Here is a 17540-nt window from a genome sequence, read left to right on the forward strand (position 1 = left end):
CCACTCTATAATGTTTTATTCAGTGGGCCAAATGCTGGAGAAGATCTATGACCTTGGTCTTGTTATTCTTGTTATTTCTTTTCCCCCATTAAATACTATTGACTTTTTCTCCCTCCAGAAGTATAACAGACAAGAAGAGAAAGCAAATGCACTTTAAGAATATGAAAATCTTCCTTCATCTTGACCCTGGCCCCATTTCTTAGGACCACAGAACAGAATCTTGTTTAAAAAGTTCCTCAAAGCCAGTAGCCATACTACTGTACAGTTCCAACTGAGCTGTAGGCACACAAAGCCGAGGGAGGACCTGAAAGAAATGACACATGTGTCTGGAGACTGAGACCATCGCTGTAAGTGATAGGAAGAGTAGCTCCTCTCATTTGCTCTGATGTCACCCATTTACATTCTCATAGTACCATTTTAGCTTCTTCAGAGCCATTTCCACAGCCTTCATCTTTCTCCCTCTCACCACAGGCTAGCCTGACAGAACAGGAGATGAGGGCACACAAATCAGGTAGCCTACCAATATCAGTGGTGGCTCTTGTTCAAGAAGCCATGTCTCTTAACTCCTAATTTGGAACTCATTTTACCAGACATATTCCAATTAGGTTCCCAATTGCATGAGCTATCTGAAGTGGGAGGTATATCAACCCAGCTTTATTTTTTTCCCCAAAAAGTATTTCAAAAACTAACATCTGTCTGATTGCCACAGCCTGTATATAGGATGGGCTTAAGTAATTCATGTCGATATGGGAACCTGCAGAGGATCAAAGAGAAAAGGCACACCTGGAAAACAAACTGTTCATTTGGATGTAGGGAACAGAAGCCTTTCCTATTACTCACCTTCTCCAGCCAACGCCAGTATAGTCCTCGACCTGGTCTGTTTCCATCTGAGTTTTTATTTGAACAAGACTGGGAGCAGGATGACCACTCTGTCCACTCACTCACCACACAGTCCATTCGGCAGGGAATTTCACAAGCTATCTGTTCAGGAGGAGGAGATGCTGGACAGAGACTCCCCGATACATCTCCTGCAATCAACCAGATCAAGACAGATGCTGATGAATATAAAAACAAAGCCAGTCCAAGGAACTTTTAGGTTCATCACTGCCTGTTACTTCAGCTTAGCTCACAAGACGTCACCTGGTGTCTAAACCAATAAAGTACAGAAAAATGATTTTTTTAAGCCAGTCATAATATTTATGTCAAGAAAACCTGCCAGGAGAGAATTCGGCATTTAGAAAGGTAGATACAGCAGCAAAGCTGCCATTTGTCATCCTTCACAGGGACAAGTGGGCTTCTCCCAGGAACAGTTTAGCCATGGATGGCTGGAGACAGACAGGACTGACACGTATTGACAACCACATGTAACAAGTACATGGTTTTCTGCAAAATGGGAGTCAGAGTAGTCAGTTGGCCTGAAAACCACAATATATGTTGAACAATCTATTCTACTCACTCCCCAAAATTATCAATCTAATTTTCTATTGAGTGATTTCACCTCCAAATATGTAACCTTAAGCAAGACTGTCACCACGATGATCCTTTTATGCTGTTTGTGCATAGTCATATATAATCCTAAACCACATGGAAATGAACCCATGGCTAAAATTATATAATGGGGGGAGGGTATAGCTCAAGTGGTAGAGTGCATGCTTAGCATGCACAAGGTCTTGGGTTCAGTCCCCAGTACCTCCCCCAATAAACAAACAAACAAACCTAATTACCACCCCAAAAAATAAAAATTAAAAATAAAACAAAATTATATAATGGATTTATACAAAAGTTGGAAGTTTCTCCTAATGCATTTACTATTCCCCTTTGAATGATGTGATGAATTATTCCAACCAAAGTATTTATATATATATAAATATTTATATATAATGTATATAAAAATAAATAAACATGTATTATATATAATAATATATAGCACATATTATATATATATTATATGTATATATAAAAAATGGGGGGATGGAGTTTTACAATTAACAGATGATAAGACTAAACTGATCATTTGTAAGTTGCTTTCCCGTATCTCAAATGATTACAATAAAAAATTTTTAAACTCTCTTTCAGGTTATTTATTCACTATTTTTAGAATTCAAATATTCCCCTTATAGATAACAATTCAACTCTTACTAACCCCTGCCCACCCCTACAGTTGCCACACAGAGACAGAAGACGTGAAGGAGAGCGACACCATTCATGGTTTGAAGAAATGCCGTGAAACGCGGAATGGCAACAACGGGGAGAGGCAGCTTTGTCCGTATGACTTTATGCCTGTGGAACTCTCCTGTCATAACCTGACACAAAAAATAACTCCAAAAAGGGACCAATACTTGTGCAGCATCTCTCCTGGGCCAGGCACTGTCCTTGTAAAATGCTCTTGGAGGCAGAAGTGACTCATCTTGTTTCGTAGATGATGAGTCAGTGGCTCTGGAAGGAAAACCTGCTCAGGGTCACACAGGCCTGAGTTGGGAATTAAATTGAAACTTTCTGACTCCAAAACTGAGTTTCCCCACTAACAATACTGGGTCTAATTCCAAGGGATGGATATTTCTTTTCAGAGGAAGTAAATAAAACAAGCTAACAGTGAGCCACACAGTCTGGGGGAGAAGACAGTCCCCTCCTAACATCTGCATTCATATTTGTAAATGAGGCCAGGCTCATTGCCCTTAAGGTACAAATAAAACTTTTCAAGCATATTATGAGAAGTAATAGAGATTCCAGCAGATAATCAAGCTGAAAGACCAGTTCCAACCATTCTCTTTTCAATCTCAATCTATTTTCAGGTTGAGTCCAAATTGTATAGGACATGCAAAGACACACACACACACACACACACACACACACACACACAAACACACCAATACAACTAAGGGGGGGTGCCTTCCCAAGTACTATGTGGAAAGGCCGAACAAAATGTACAGACTAGATTGTATCAAACTCCAGTTTCCACATTTGTGACTATTATGAGCAAAATTTTTATACAAAAAGACCTTGAAGCAGTTTCTTGCTAAGAACATTTTGAGGAATAGGAGATATTGGAAGAGTTCTTATTTTAAAAATTAGAAGGTGAGCTTAGAAGTACGGGTTAAAATAGTAAAATCAGTCTCACTACTGTAGAGCAGTGGATGTTGAAAATGCCAACTACTATGTAAACTTCCTGAGATAGAAATGGTATGTGGTGGTTTTTAACCTTATTTGACCAATGGCTACCTTTTAGGGAGAGCATCTCTCCCAGAAATGGTATTTTATTGATATGTTTTGAGAAAACCCTGCCTTCAAGAGTTATAAAATTATCAACTACTATTTCATGAGCACATACCAAGTCCAAGGCATATAATGGAATAAATACAAGTGAAGATATTATTATTCATCTCCCAGCTCATGATTAATAACAGAGATGAGCTATAAATACATAAAAATAACACCTAGTCCAAAAGTAAATTTCAAGCTGCAAATTGATGTTTTAAACAGAGACTGCTATGGTGGTTTAAGGAAGAGGAGGCTTTCTGAGGGACTAGCCTAAGAGCAGAAGGCTTTCAACAAGCAGAAGGAGCAAGGCTGAGAATCAGTGGCAACCAGGGAGGGCACTCCAGGCAATCCAAATGTCAACAAAGGTATAGTGATAGGAAAACACAAGGTATGTGGAAGACAGTTAATCCTGAAGCTGCAGAAGGAAGAGAGAAAGCCTGTATAGGAAGAGGTATCTGACATCAAATTTTGAAAAACTTAGACTGACACATGAATTTGGTTCTATTTCTGCCTTCCTTAAATTCCCAAATTTTCAGGTTTCCCATGACCCAAATTTAGCATCCTCCCCAGTCATCCATCATTCAGCACCCTTAGATTCACTTGGGGTGCTGGGATGATTTTTTTTAAAACTTAAGCTGTCCTATAAACTGATATACCCATTTCCACCATGCAGTTAAATGTCAATATTCCCACCAACATTCTGACAGCTTGTCTATACAGGCTAACTCAGAAGTGTGAGCACACAGATAAGATATTCTTCAGGGAAGCCAAGTGAACAGTCAACAAGCAAGCTCGGCAATTCATGCATGAGCTAGTGCATAAGACGTTTTGCTAAAGAAAAGTTGTACAATGGGATCCCAGCCACAGGTAGCCTAAGTATGTGAGGATGAATCCTAGCACCACTGATCCTCTTGCGGGTTTTGCTTAACTTCTTCGAACCTCAGTTATCTCATTTGCAATAATGAGATAATAACATTAACCCTTCACAGATATTCTAAGGATGTGAAATCACTTATGCAACATACACAGCAGAAAGGCTGTCCAACAACACAGAGAGGATTCCACATAGAGACACAACCTTAAAAAATGATGTTTGCAAAGAGGTACACCACCAAAACCTAATGAAGTTCTTTATCTAAAAAATCTAAATATTTACGCCACAATCTTGGAAAGAGCCTGCTTTACCAAGCATAGATGTGTGCAAACAACTACCAACAGTGGCACAGATTGGTTCACACAATATATTAAGACTGTTTATAATTATCCAGATCATTTTATTTATATGTGGCTACTCTAAATGATTTAAGAGCCAAAAATAAAGCACTTGAGACTGAATAACCTCATCTGCCCATCCACATTGGTATAATTATCTTCCCATTGCACAGAGAGAACACGTTTCAAAACAGGATCATTTATACTTTCCTGTTTTCATTTTCGAGGCTGGATCGATGAGACCAACTAAAATCTCAGGCAAGCATGGAAAATAAAGCAGCACACGGCACAGAATCAAGTCATTAAAAGTGATTTTCACAAGCTCTCGTAATCTAATGTCATAATAAAACTGAATATATATAAGAGGCAAATTGAATTCATCTTCCAAGAAGACCCTAAAATTACTTCCAGTCCTCACCAAGCTCCCAGTGATGGATAATGACAAACGCCACTTTCTCTCCTCATGTAATAGATGTATTTAAACCATTTGTGATTTTGAAAATATGGGATATGGTGCTGCTCCAACCTTGTCACCTGGTACTTTTTAAATAATTTTAAATGGCAAAATCCACATTACATAAAATGAACCATTTTAGAGTAAACACTTCAGTGGCACTTAGTTAATCACAATGTTTTTGCAACTACCAACTCTATCTTGCTTCAAAACATTTTCACTACTCCAAAGTAAAAAAACTCTTCACCTGGGAGGGTAATAGCTTAGTGGTAGAGTGCATGCCTAGCAAGCAAGAGGTCCTGGGTTCAATCCCCTGTACCTCCATTAAAAAAAAAAACAAAACAAAAACCCATTACCCATTGAACAGTTTCTCCCCATTAATTCCTCCCTCAGACTCTGGCAACCACCAATTTATGTTCTATCTCTACAGATTCATCTGTTCTGAATATTTTATATTAATGGAATCATATATGTTGTGATCTTTTGCATCTGGCTTTTTTCACTTAGCATAATACTCTGGAGGATGATTGATATTGTAGCATGCACCACTACTTCATTCCACTTATGATGGGGTAATATTCCACTGTATGTATTTCCATGATTTGTTTATCCATTCAAGGCGAGGAGCACCTTTTGGCTATTGTGAATAGTGCTGTAAGAACACGCTTAGACATGTATTTGTTTGAGTAGCTGTTTTAAATTATTTTCACTATATACTTAGGAGTAGAATTCTGGACATATATTCATCACTCAGTTTTGCTTGTGATTCTGTAGACATTGGCATTGACAGCCAGATGACTAGGTCTTGGCCATGGTTCACTCTACTTCTCTCATATTTGCCCATTCCTGGCTAAAAACAACAGTTCTTAGATGAGGGAAAGATTCTTGAACATCTGAATCAACTTGGAATTCCCCAAAAATGTTTTTATGCTAGTTCAAATGAATAGGCTACTTAAAGTAAAAATAATTCATGGCAGAATCTCTATGGCTATTGGTTAAGCAACCATGTAAATTTAACACTAATGTAGCCATCAGACTTCGGGCTTTCCACATCAAACTAATGTTTAAACCATACTTATACTATATCCTGTGGCATTCTTTCTTTAATAATCCTAAAGAACTAGAATTTAATATTATAAGCTACCATCTATCTTTTATAACAATACAACAAACAACTATCATTCTTAGTTTTCTGACTTTACACCATTTATCCAAAAGAGAAAAGATATAGACAAAATAGGAAAAGAAAGAGAAACTCAGATATCCACGAATCCACAGTCTGATTTTAAAAGTTGACCAGCATTCAGTCATTACACAAACTTCAAACTACCTTACTCTTCCCAAAATAACACAATTTTGGTGCTTTATTGAGATTTCCTCTTGTATTCTATCACACTATCTATGGAGAATAATGAAACAGTTATTGAAAATACTATGCATGTCATAAAATTTTATGTCCTATTTAAATTTCAGAAAACAATGTCAATAAACCTTGATTAAATTCTTGCCAACAGCTGAGTAAAATGTCAGTGGACAGTGCATAGCAAATTTACTGGAATTTGTATACATTTAATTCCATTTTTTTAATTTATCTGTTATCTCCTTAAAGGCAAGTAGCCCCTGGTCACTTCTGGACTGGGACCCTAATCAGCTCAGGAAATGTTTATATTTCAAACCAACAAAATATGAAACAGAAGTAAGGGCTAAATAGAAGCTGTGTGCCACAACGCCATGGCAGCATTGCAATTAATGCTTCTGCTGGCTAAGTTTACAATATGAAGTTTATTTGTCTATCTAGCTTGCACATACAGAAAGGCAGATAAAGAAACTTGATGTTAAGTATCATCATATTCATAATAACCAAAACAACAACTGCAATAAAATAAAATTAAGATCAGCATCTGATATCTGGGAAAGCACAGAGTGTGCTATACTCTGCGCAAACCACACGGTTTACTGAATATTCATATTGACATCATTAGTTAGTCACTATCGTTACACCTGAGGTCCTGAATTTGCACCTCTTGGCAGGAGATGTTAGCTATCTTGATAGTGGTAGTGGTTTCATTGGTGTATACACCTATTAAAATCCATCAAATTGTACACCTGAAAAGTGTGTAGTTTACTGTACAGGAATCATACCACAATAAAGGTGTTAAAAAAAGTAAAATATAAAAAAGTATTTTTTAATTAAGAAAAAACACTTGGTCAAAAGTCATAATGGCTTTTAAGTGTCTGAGCTGGAACTGGAAAATCTACCTGCTGGACATTACAAGCCATATTCTTATCCATTTACTGTATTGCCTACTGGTTCATCTCTTACCTACGTCTTTCTTGTTACATTACTTTTAGCTGATGTCAAACCATAAAGAAGGGATTCTACACAATTCATTCTCAGATAGTCGGTAAATTTAGTATTGGAATAAGTAAGTACAAGGGAGGGAGCAGCTTGATTATCTGGGAATTGCATCATAAGACAAGACTGAATAAGGCAATACTTTTCAAAAATGAAAGTTAAACAGATGAAGAAGATTCCAAATGGAGCATTGGAAGGACAAGATAGAACACAAGGCCAAACAGGAACAGGAAAGTATGGACATTCAGCAAAAACACACAATGCATGATCACACAAATACAAGCTCAAAATACAGTCATGATGTAACGATGCTCAGAAAGAGAAAAACAATAAAACTCTAACAGCTGATACAAGAAGAAGAGAACGTAAGAATAAAGACTAAATAAAATAAGCATGAAGAAAATGACAAACAAATGTTCCTAACAAATATTAGGAAAATACTTTACATAAGAAATAGCAATAGCAAGAGAAAGAAAAATACCATATGAGCTCGCTCATATGTGGAATCTAAAATTAAAAAAAATAAAGAAAAGAAAATGAAAGAATTATACACAGAAAATTATAAACCATTTAAAAAATGGAAAGATATTCGATGCTCTTGGATTAGAAGAATCAATGTTGTTAAAATGGTCACACTGCCCAAGGCAATCTACAGATTTAATGCAATCCCTATCCAATTACCCAGGACATATTTCACAGAACTAGAACAAATCATAATAAAATTTATATGGAACCATCAAAGACCTAGAATTGCTAAAGCATTACTGAAGAGAAAGAAAGAGGCTGGAGGAATAACTCTCCCAGACTTCAGACAATACTATAGAGCTACAGTCATCAAGACAGCATGGTATCAGTACCAAAACTGACATATAGACCAATGGAACAGAATAGAGAGCCCAGAGATGAATCCACAAACTTTTGGTCAACTCATCTTCGACAAAGGAGGCAAGAATATACAATGGAATAAAGACAGTCTCTTCAGCAAATGGTGTTGGGAAAACTGGACAGCAGCATGTAAAACAATGAGGCTAGAACACACCCTTACACCATATACAAAAATCAACTCAAAATGGATTAAAGACTTAAACATAAGACAAGATACAATAAACCTCCTAGAGGAAAACATAGGCAAAACATTATCTGACATTCATTTCAAAAATTTTCTCCTAGAAGAAATAAAAGCAAGAATAAACAAATGGGACCTAATGAAACTTACAAGCTTCTGCAGAGCAAAGGAAACCAGAAATAAAACAAGAAGAAAACCTACGGAATGGGAGAAAATTTTTGCAAGTGAAACTGACAAAGGCTTGATCTCCAAAATATATAAGCAGCTCATATGACTCAATAAGAAAAAAATAAACAACCCAATCCAAAAATGGGCAGAAGACATAAACAAGCAATTCTCCAAGGAAAACATACAAATGATCAAAAAACACATGAAAAAATGTTCAATATCACTAATTATCAGAGAAATGCAAATCAAAACTACAATGAGGTATCACCTCACACCAGTCAGAATGGCCGTCATTCAAAAATCCAAAAATGACAAATGCTGGAGAGGCTGTGGAGAAAGGGGAACCCTCCTACACTGCTGGTGGGAATGCAGTTTGGTGCAGCCACTATGGAAAACAGTGTGGCGATTCCTCAAAAGACTAGGAATAGACTTACCATATGACCCAGGAATCCCACTCCTGGGCTTGTACCCAGAAGGAAATCTACTTCAGGACGACACCTGCACCCCAATGTTCATAGCAGCACTATTTACAATAGCCAAAACATGGAAACAACCTAAATGTCCATCAACAGGTGACTGGATAAAGAAGATGTGGTATATTTATACAATGGAATACTACTCAGCCATAAAAACCGACAACATAATGCCATTTGCAGCAACATGGATGCTCCCAGAGAATGTCATTCTAAGTGAAGTAAGCCAGAAAGAGAAAAAAAAATACCATATGAGATCGCTCATATGTGGAATCTAAAAAACAAAAACAAACAAACAAAAACAAAGCATAAATACAGGACAGAAATAGACTCATGGACAGAGAATACAGACTTGTGGTTACCGGGGTGGGGGGCGGGGTAGAGGGTGGGAAGGGATAGACTGGGGTTTCAAAATTGTAGAATAGATAAACAAGATTACACTGTATAGCACAGGGAAATATACACAAAATGTTATGATAAATCACAGAGAAAAAAATGTGACAATGAGTGTGTATATGTCCATGAATGACTGAAAAATTGTACTGAACACTGGAATTTGACACAACACTGTAAAATGATTATGAATCAATAAAAAATGTTAAAAAATCAAAAAAAAAGAAAAAGACAAATGAACATTAGTACAAAACTGAAACAGACTCATAGACATAGAATACAAACTTGTGGTTGCCAGGAGGGAGGGAGATGGAAAGGGACAGACTGGGATTTTGAAATTTGTAGATACTGACAGGTATATATAGAATAGATAAACAAGATTATACTGTATAGCACAGGGAAATATATACAAGATCTTGTGGTAACTCATGGTGGAAAAGAATGCGACAATGAATATACGTATGTTCATGTGTAACTGAAAAATTGTGCTCTACGCTGGAAATTGACACAACATTGTAAACTGACTATAACTCAATAAAATAAAATCTAAAAAAATAGCAACAGCTTAAAATAGGGAATCAGTATTTCCAAGGTAAACATGTCCACAAAGGCCAGAAGTTAGCTGAAATTCCATCTGATGGCTGGTGAGCTGTTTGTTCAGAAGCCGGTCTGACTGAGCAGGTATATGAGCTCCTCAGCATCTCGGAATATAACAGCAGCAGCTAACACTGTGATCACTGAGAATGTATCCAGCAGAATGTTACAGTTTATATGTATTTATGAACTCATTTAATCCTCAAAGCATCAATAACAGTAAACATGTACATTAATCAATGTTTGTTACTCTAAGTGACTTACATATACCAACTCATTTAAATGTCATGGCAGTGCTATGAGGTAAGATCTACCATTATGCTCATTATGCATATGAGAAAACTGAGTCTTAGATTTGTGAAATTACCCATACAAAGACAAACACAGGTAAAATGGTAGAGCTTGAATTTGGACCTGGGCAACCTAGTGCTAACAGCCCATTTCTTAAACACAATCCTTTATCGACAGGCATATCTTCTACTCACTGTCAGGACAATTTATATGCTTGGCTACACAAAACCTTATCTGTGGAGAATCAGTCAAGTGTAAAGCATCCCAACACCTTTAGCTCATGAATTCTGTGTGTTACTCAGGTGTGAGAAGATGCGAAAGGGCAGAAACAGTGTACGATTTACGAGCAAATTACAATTGCTTAAAAACACATGCACATAAAATCTAACAAAATGTCTTAGTGTTGAAACATCACATTTCCTTGGCCTCAGTCACATATTCCAGAGGGAAGTAACTGCTATTTTATGAATGTGTAAAAGGTTTAAAAATTACTCATTTTGACCTAGGTTTGAAAAAACAGAGACTGTTTGTATAGTTCTGTTTTCTGACACCTACCAAAATGTGGCCTTAAAAAGTTAGTTTTTTTCCTGTAAATGATATCAAATTGCTCACAAGCCCCAATTTCTGGTTGGTGGCCAGGGCCAGATGGGAGTTGGGGAAGGGACAGAAATATATCCATTTAAAGTAACTTAGCACCTCATGATCCAACTAAATCTTTTCAAAGGTAACTCGGTCTCAGTTTTTCTATATTTCTCCCTCTCTCCTTCTTCCTTTCTCTCTGGGTGGCAGCTGAATGTAACACACACCCATGTTGTTGCTCACTCTCCTTTGAAATTTGCTGGTTCCCTACTGAGCTATTCCCATCAACTTGGTCTTTGTGGATCATCATCTAGTCTTTGATGATTCACCTGCATCCACTGCTAATTTCTAGGGTTCCTGTCACAGCTTCTGATTTTCTAGTTCAGGTACTTGATACTCACGTAGAGCTGACTCCAAGCTACTTCCAGTTTCCTGGGGCAGTCAGTACCTCCACGTCCCACAGTGGAGCATGATAAACCCCCAGGTTACAGATAAACTGGGGAGACCAGGTTGGGAGGGTGCTGGGCAGCTAGCTCAGACCCACTCTGTGCCTAAACACAGCACACCCGTGTGTCACTATTTCAGCCCCATCTCTTTATGTTGGGGTGCAAGGAACCCTGTGTATAATCTCGTCCCACAATCTCAAACCAGGAATGAAATACTGGCCACTCTGCTTTGCTTTTCCTTTAACCTATCTGAAATGTCCAGAGGTTTCATTTCTTCAGTCCCATATTTCATCTGCAGAATGAGAGGGGCCAAGGATCCTCATGTCCACATGCCGCTTCTCAATCTTCTCCCTAGGTCCCCCCTTTCTGATCCAGGAAACTGGCCAATGCAGGATTCTGGCTTATGCTAAAACTGTATTCTGAGTCATCTGGCCTCTCATTCTCCTATCTGGAGGGAGCTATCTGGGATTTACAAAACACTTTCCTCCCATATGCCTGGCTCTTACATATGAAAGTCTGCTTTTCAGGGTTACTGTTTCTGAAAATGAGCTTCAAGATTTCATTTTTGAGCACTGACTTGTTCTGTCTGTTTGCATCTGAGGCATAATAAACTTAATGTTTTTGTACACAGTGGATTGCTCAGAAATTTGGTGGGGTGGTAGGTGGGGGAGGTGGTAAGAAGGTCTTGTCCAAGAAGGCACAGAGCAAACACTGAAAAAAGCACACTGATATAGCTCAAAACACGATTTGAGGGTATCTGCTTAGTGTGGAAACCGTGTTTCTCATGAGAATTTAACAGAGAAACTGTATAATTTTTAAAAGTGAATCTGGAATGACAATAATGAAATAAATGTCCTTTGTAATGCAAGACATGCTTCCTCAAAAGGGAAAAAATCTTTTGAGTAAATAAACAGTGCATTATAATAGACAGAATATTTGACGAGGAGTTGGGATTTGAGTTCTGCCTTTGATACTTACCAAAATGTGACCCTGGAACATTATTAAGCTGTTTTAGGCTTCGGATGCCTTGTATAAGCAGGAGGTGGGGCACTACTATCATCTCCAATTACATTATCGGTTCTGATTCGAGATCAAAGAGGCTAATGTAAAATAATATTTTGGAAATTGCAAAGCACCTTTATATATAATGTAGCTTTTTATTACTGGTGGAAATAAGGATAAAGGGCATTCCAAATAGAAAAATGATTTGAATCAAAGATACTATATTCTCCATCCTAATTTTGCCTTTGCTCGAAAAATAAGAGGAATTGAAATGATTATAAAGGCAGAGATATTACTCTTCTCACCTGTCTACCTATCCAGCTGTATATTGAGCTAATAGGAAGAGGACTTGGACCAGATTGAATATGTGGTATACCTTTAGAAAGTACAAGTTTCAAGTTGTCTAAAAGTTTTCAAATATTTGAAAATCAGTATTTTAAGTTAAACTGGGGAAATCAACAGAGTAAAATGATAATATATCAGTAAAGAATAATCATTCCTCTCTATAATTAACCTTCAGGAACATAATTTTAATGCCTATAAATGGGAAATATAATTTACTTAACTACCTCACTTTAATTGCACAATTAAAATGTTTTCAATTTCCCTGTGATGAGTAATACAGCAAAGAACACTCTTGACCATATCGTTGATTGCTTTCCTAAGAATAAATTTCTAGAGATGGAAAATCCTAGTCAAGGAATGTGAACTACATTAAAGTTCTTGTATGGAAAATAATCTCAATTTCCTTTTTTTTTGTTATTTATCATCACCCTTGATTTAAATTTATTTTTAAGTTACATACAATAAAATGCACTCTTCGGGCGCTACAGTTCCATGGGTTTTGGCAAATGCATTGAGCCTGCATCCACTACCAAAACCATGAGACAGAACAATTCTGTCACCACAAATATTTCCCTGTGCTGTCCTCTTTGGACTCAACCCCTACCTGCCCCAGCCCCTCAGTCTTAACCCCTAGAAAATCCTGATCCATTCTGTCTCTACAGTTTTGCTTTTTCTCCCCTAGAGTGTCACCAAAATGGAATTCCACAGCCTGTGTTGCTGCATATGTCAATAATTCCTTCCATTTTTGTTGTTGTTGAGTATTACTCCACTGCATGGATAGAACACATTTTGTGTATTCTCCTACTGAAGAACATCTGGGTTGTTTCCACGTATTGGTGATTCTGAATAAAGCTGATACACAGGTTCTTGTGTAAATATAACTTTTAATTTACTTTGGGTAAATAATTAGGAGGGTGATTGTTGAGTCATCTGTAAGTGTAGATTTTATAGGACACTTTCAAACTGTTTTCCAAAGTGGTCACACCATATTTCATTTCATCAACGATGTGTGGGCTTTCTGGTTGTTCTGCCTTGTTACCAGCAGTAATTCGGTATGTATGTATGTATGTATGTATTTACCTATTTATCTATCTATCTATTTATTTATTTATATTTATTTAGAGGTACTGGAGATTGAACCCAGGACCTCATGCATGCTAAGCACGTGCTGTACCACTGAGCTATAACTTCCTCCCCAATTTTCATCATACTTACGGTGAATAGTGGTAATACTCCATAATTTTTATTTTCACTTTCCAAATTACTAATGATGTTGAACCTCTTTTCATGCTCTTACTTGTCATTTCTACATCTCTGTTGGTAAAGTGTCTATGCAAATCTTTGACTCAATTTTCAAACTGGACTGTGTTATGAATCGAATGTTTGTGTCTCTCCAAAATCATATACTGAAACCTCAACCCATTATGTGGTGGTATTTGGAGAGGGGGCCTTTGGGAAGTGACTAGGTTCAGACAAGGTCATAAGAGTGGGGGTCTCATTGTCAGATTAGCGTCCTTATAAGAAAAGGAAGAAAAACACGCAGCAAGAATGGAGCTGTCTACAAGCCAAGAAGCAGTCCCTCACCAGACAACAATCTATAGGCACCTTGATTTTGCACTTCAAAAACATTTTGAAATAAACGTCTGTTGTAAAAGCCACCCAGTCTACTTATTTTGTTGCAGTAGCCAGAGCTAAAACAGGTTGTTTGTTTTCATAGTATTGAGTTTTGAGAGTTTTTCATATATTCTAGTTACAAGTTCTTTGTCAGACTTGTGATATACAAATACATGCTCATGGTCTGTGTGGTTTTTTGCATTTTCTTCAGAGTATTTTTTTGCAAAGCAAAGTTTTTCATTTTTAATTAAACTTTTAATTTAAGTCCAATCTGTCAACTTTTCCTTTATGGGTTGTGCTTTGACGCCATATCCAGTTTGCTTTGAAAAAATACAAATTTTCAGGAAGGAATAGAAAATGTATTGTCTGTTGCAGACAAAAACTGAGTTGAAACTTACATAGTAGGCCCTAAAATTTCATAATTTTGGATAGAGTGAACTCTTTAACTAGCGTGTCCCACTCTCTAACACTAATACAAGGTTTCAAATATGGAAGCATAGTTTTTCCACGGCAAATATTTACTGATGTAACAGTTGAAAGTCCAGCATTATAACTACCGACAATATGTGTGATGCAGTAATTAATAGCTTCTGGGTAAAACAACACTTATGAGGTATCCAAGCAGTTTGATGCACAATCTCCAAAGATGGAATTTTGCCTTTTATAATATTGCATCAAACACTGAGCACAATGCCTGGTGCATAGTAGGTCTCAGCAAATTCTGGCTGAAGAAATAAATGAGAAGAGGAAGATGTTACATTGATGTAAGGTAGAAACTGTAGCTTATGCTTTTGTAGTATGCATCCCAGCCCCAGTGTAGTATGCCCCGACAGACATCCGTGATGAAACCATAGAGATGTCAGGCACTAACTGGGAAACAGGTCAGGTTTCTGACCTCAACAGTAACTCAGAGACAGTATCGCATAATGGATTCCGGAGACAGATGGCCCCGGTTCAAATCCTTACTCTGACATTTGTTTGCTAATACTTGACCGTTCTGTGCCTCAGTGTCCTCATCTGTACAACAGGGACTTATATTTCTTAGGGGACTGTTCTGAAAACAGTACCTTCTTCATAGCACTCCTATTCTCCTAGGTTATTTAAAAAATACAATCAGTTGATATACGTAAAGCTCTAAGATGGGAGCCTGCCACATAATAATTAATATTATTAGGTAGTAATGTGTTGAAAGTTACAGACCACAGTAAACAATTTTCAATCCAACAAATTTTTAAGCTTAAGCCTCTGGGAAGGCTGTCTGTCTAAATCACATGCCTGCTACTGTGGGAACTATGACACTGTCAGTTTTTCCCTTCAAACCCTGTGCTATTTGTGATCCTAGAAGAACATGTAGAGTTCACCAATATCTTCTAAGCATTTTTGTACTCAGGAAGAATTCTACAAAAGCAGAACTTTTTTTTTTAAAGCAGTCAAATATCCCTGATTGTGTAATTCTCATAGGAAGGCCATACCATTCCCCTTTAAAAGCACCATTGATGCCTTTTTCCTATGCTTCATCCCCTGGCTATTAAAGTATTCCTATTCTATTTTACAGAACATGGCAGGGGTCTAATGATTACTTCTGTACCAGATTGAAGAACTATAATAAAACACTAAGCCACAAATCCACGCTGAAGGTTTGCAGTGCTGAACTAGTGGAGAATTATACTCTATCATTTTCTCATTGAAATGCTGCAAACTAATTAAGACTCTAAAATGAAGACGGTATACTACTTTCCCAATTCTTTTCATAAACTCAGTTCAGACATAGGATCACAGTATCATAGACCAGAGGGCATATAAACTGATTCTCAGAATATGTCTCATTATCTATCAGAAAATGAGGTCCAAACAGCATTTAAAAACTTAGTTCTGTCTTTTCTCAAACCAGGCAAATGAGAAAAATAGAATCTCCAAATAAAAATTAAGTGGATGATAATTAGAAAAACAGGATGGTGAAAGAATAAATGCTGAAGGTTTTATTAAAGTCATAGTGATGTCAGGTGGACATCTGTAAGTATACTAAATAAAAATGTTTTCACTTAGATTAATTACATAGATGATATGAGATCCAAGAATATATAGATTTCCACTATAATAATTTTTACCTTCTATACCTCACCAGTATTGTCTTAAGACTGATGTTGATGCCTTCTAGCAATTAAAGGAATTCTAAAGTAGAATAAACCTTATCTCTGGATATATGTACAGGAGTGGAACTGCTGGATCATATGGCAAGTCTATTCTTAGTCTTTTGAAGAATCTCCATACTGTTTTCCATAATGGCTGTACCAAAGTACATTCCCATCAACAGTGTAGGAGGGTTCCCTTTTCTCCACACCCTCTCCATCATTTCTCATTTGATACATGCACCCCAATGTTCATAGCAACGTTATTTACAATAGCTAAGACATAGGAGCAACCTAAATGTCCATCAACAGATGAATGGAAAAAGAAGTTGTGGAATTTTTATACAACAGAATACTACTCAGCCATAAAAAATGATAAAACAATGCCATTTGCAGCAACATGGATGGACCTGGAGATTGTCATTCTAAGTGAAGCAAGCCAGAAAGAGAAAGAAAAATACAATATTATATCACTTATATATGGAATCTAAAGAAAAAAAGACAAATGAACTTATTTATAAAACAGAGACAGACTCACATACATAGAAAACAAATTTATGGTTACTGGGGGGGAAGAGGGTGGTAAGGGATAAATTGAGAGTTCAAGATTTGCAGATACTAACTAATATATATAAAATAGATAAAAAACAAGTTCATACTGTATAGCACAGGGAACTATATTCAGTATCTTGTAGTAACTTACAGTGAAAAAGAATATGAAAACAAATATATGTATGTTCATATATGACTGAAGCATTGTGCTGTATGACAGAAACTGACACATTGTAAACAGACTATACCTCAATAAAAAAAGTAAAAAAAAAGAATAAACCCTCTCTCTACTTGTATGTCTTCATAAAACTGATCTATAATTATAATGATAATTCAATTGGCACTACTATTTTTCCAGCCAATCTCAAATAGTCCAAAAAATCAATAAACTTGATTTATAAGTAAGGTTTAAAATATCAAAATAAAATGTATGCTGAAATATTTCAAAATCTAAGGAGTAAACTCAAGCAAACGTTTCAAAACTCCAAACCTTACTTTATACTACTGCCAAATTCTCCTTAATATTCCATAAGGGTAATTGTGCCATTTGATTCAAGCTGTATGCTCAGAGTAATAAATGATGAATACAGACATTTGAAATCTTTGAA

At 36.7% G+C, this 17540-nt stretch overlaps 1 protein-coding gene across 1 annotated transcript in view; it reads right to left on the reverse strand.

Annotated features, from left to right (window-relative positions):
* Positions 1–17540, reverse strand: part of LOC140693683 (thrombospondin type-1 domain-containing protein 7B-like) — a 160596-nt gene that overhangs the window by 132013 nt on the left and 11043 nt on the right. Inside the window, 3 exon segments of the mRNA XM_072957390.1 lie at positions 837–882; positions 885–1028; positions 2144–2303. Of these exon segments, the coding sequence (XP_072813491.1) occupies positions 837–882; positions 885–1028; positions 2144–2303 (350 nt within the window).

Source organism: Vicugna pacos, unplaced genomic scaffold (assembly GCF_048564905.1).
Source record: "Vicugna pacos unplaced genomic scaffold, VicPac4 scaffold_20, whole genome shotgun sequence".
NCBI lineage: Eukaryota > Metazoa > Chordata > Mammalia > Artiodactyla > Camelidae > Vicugna > Vicugna pacos.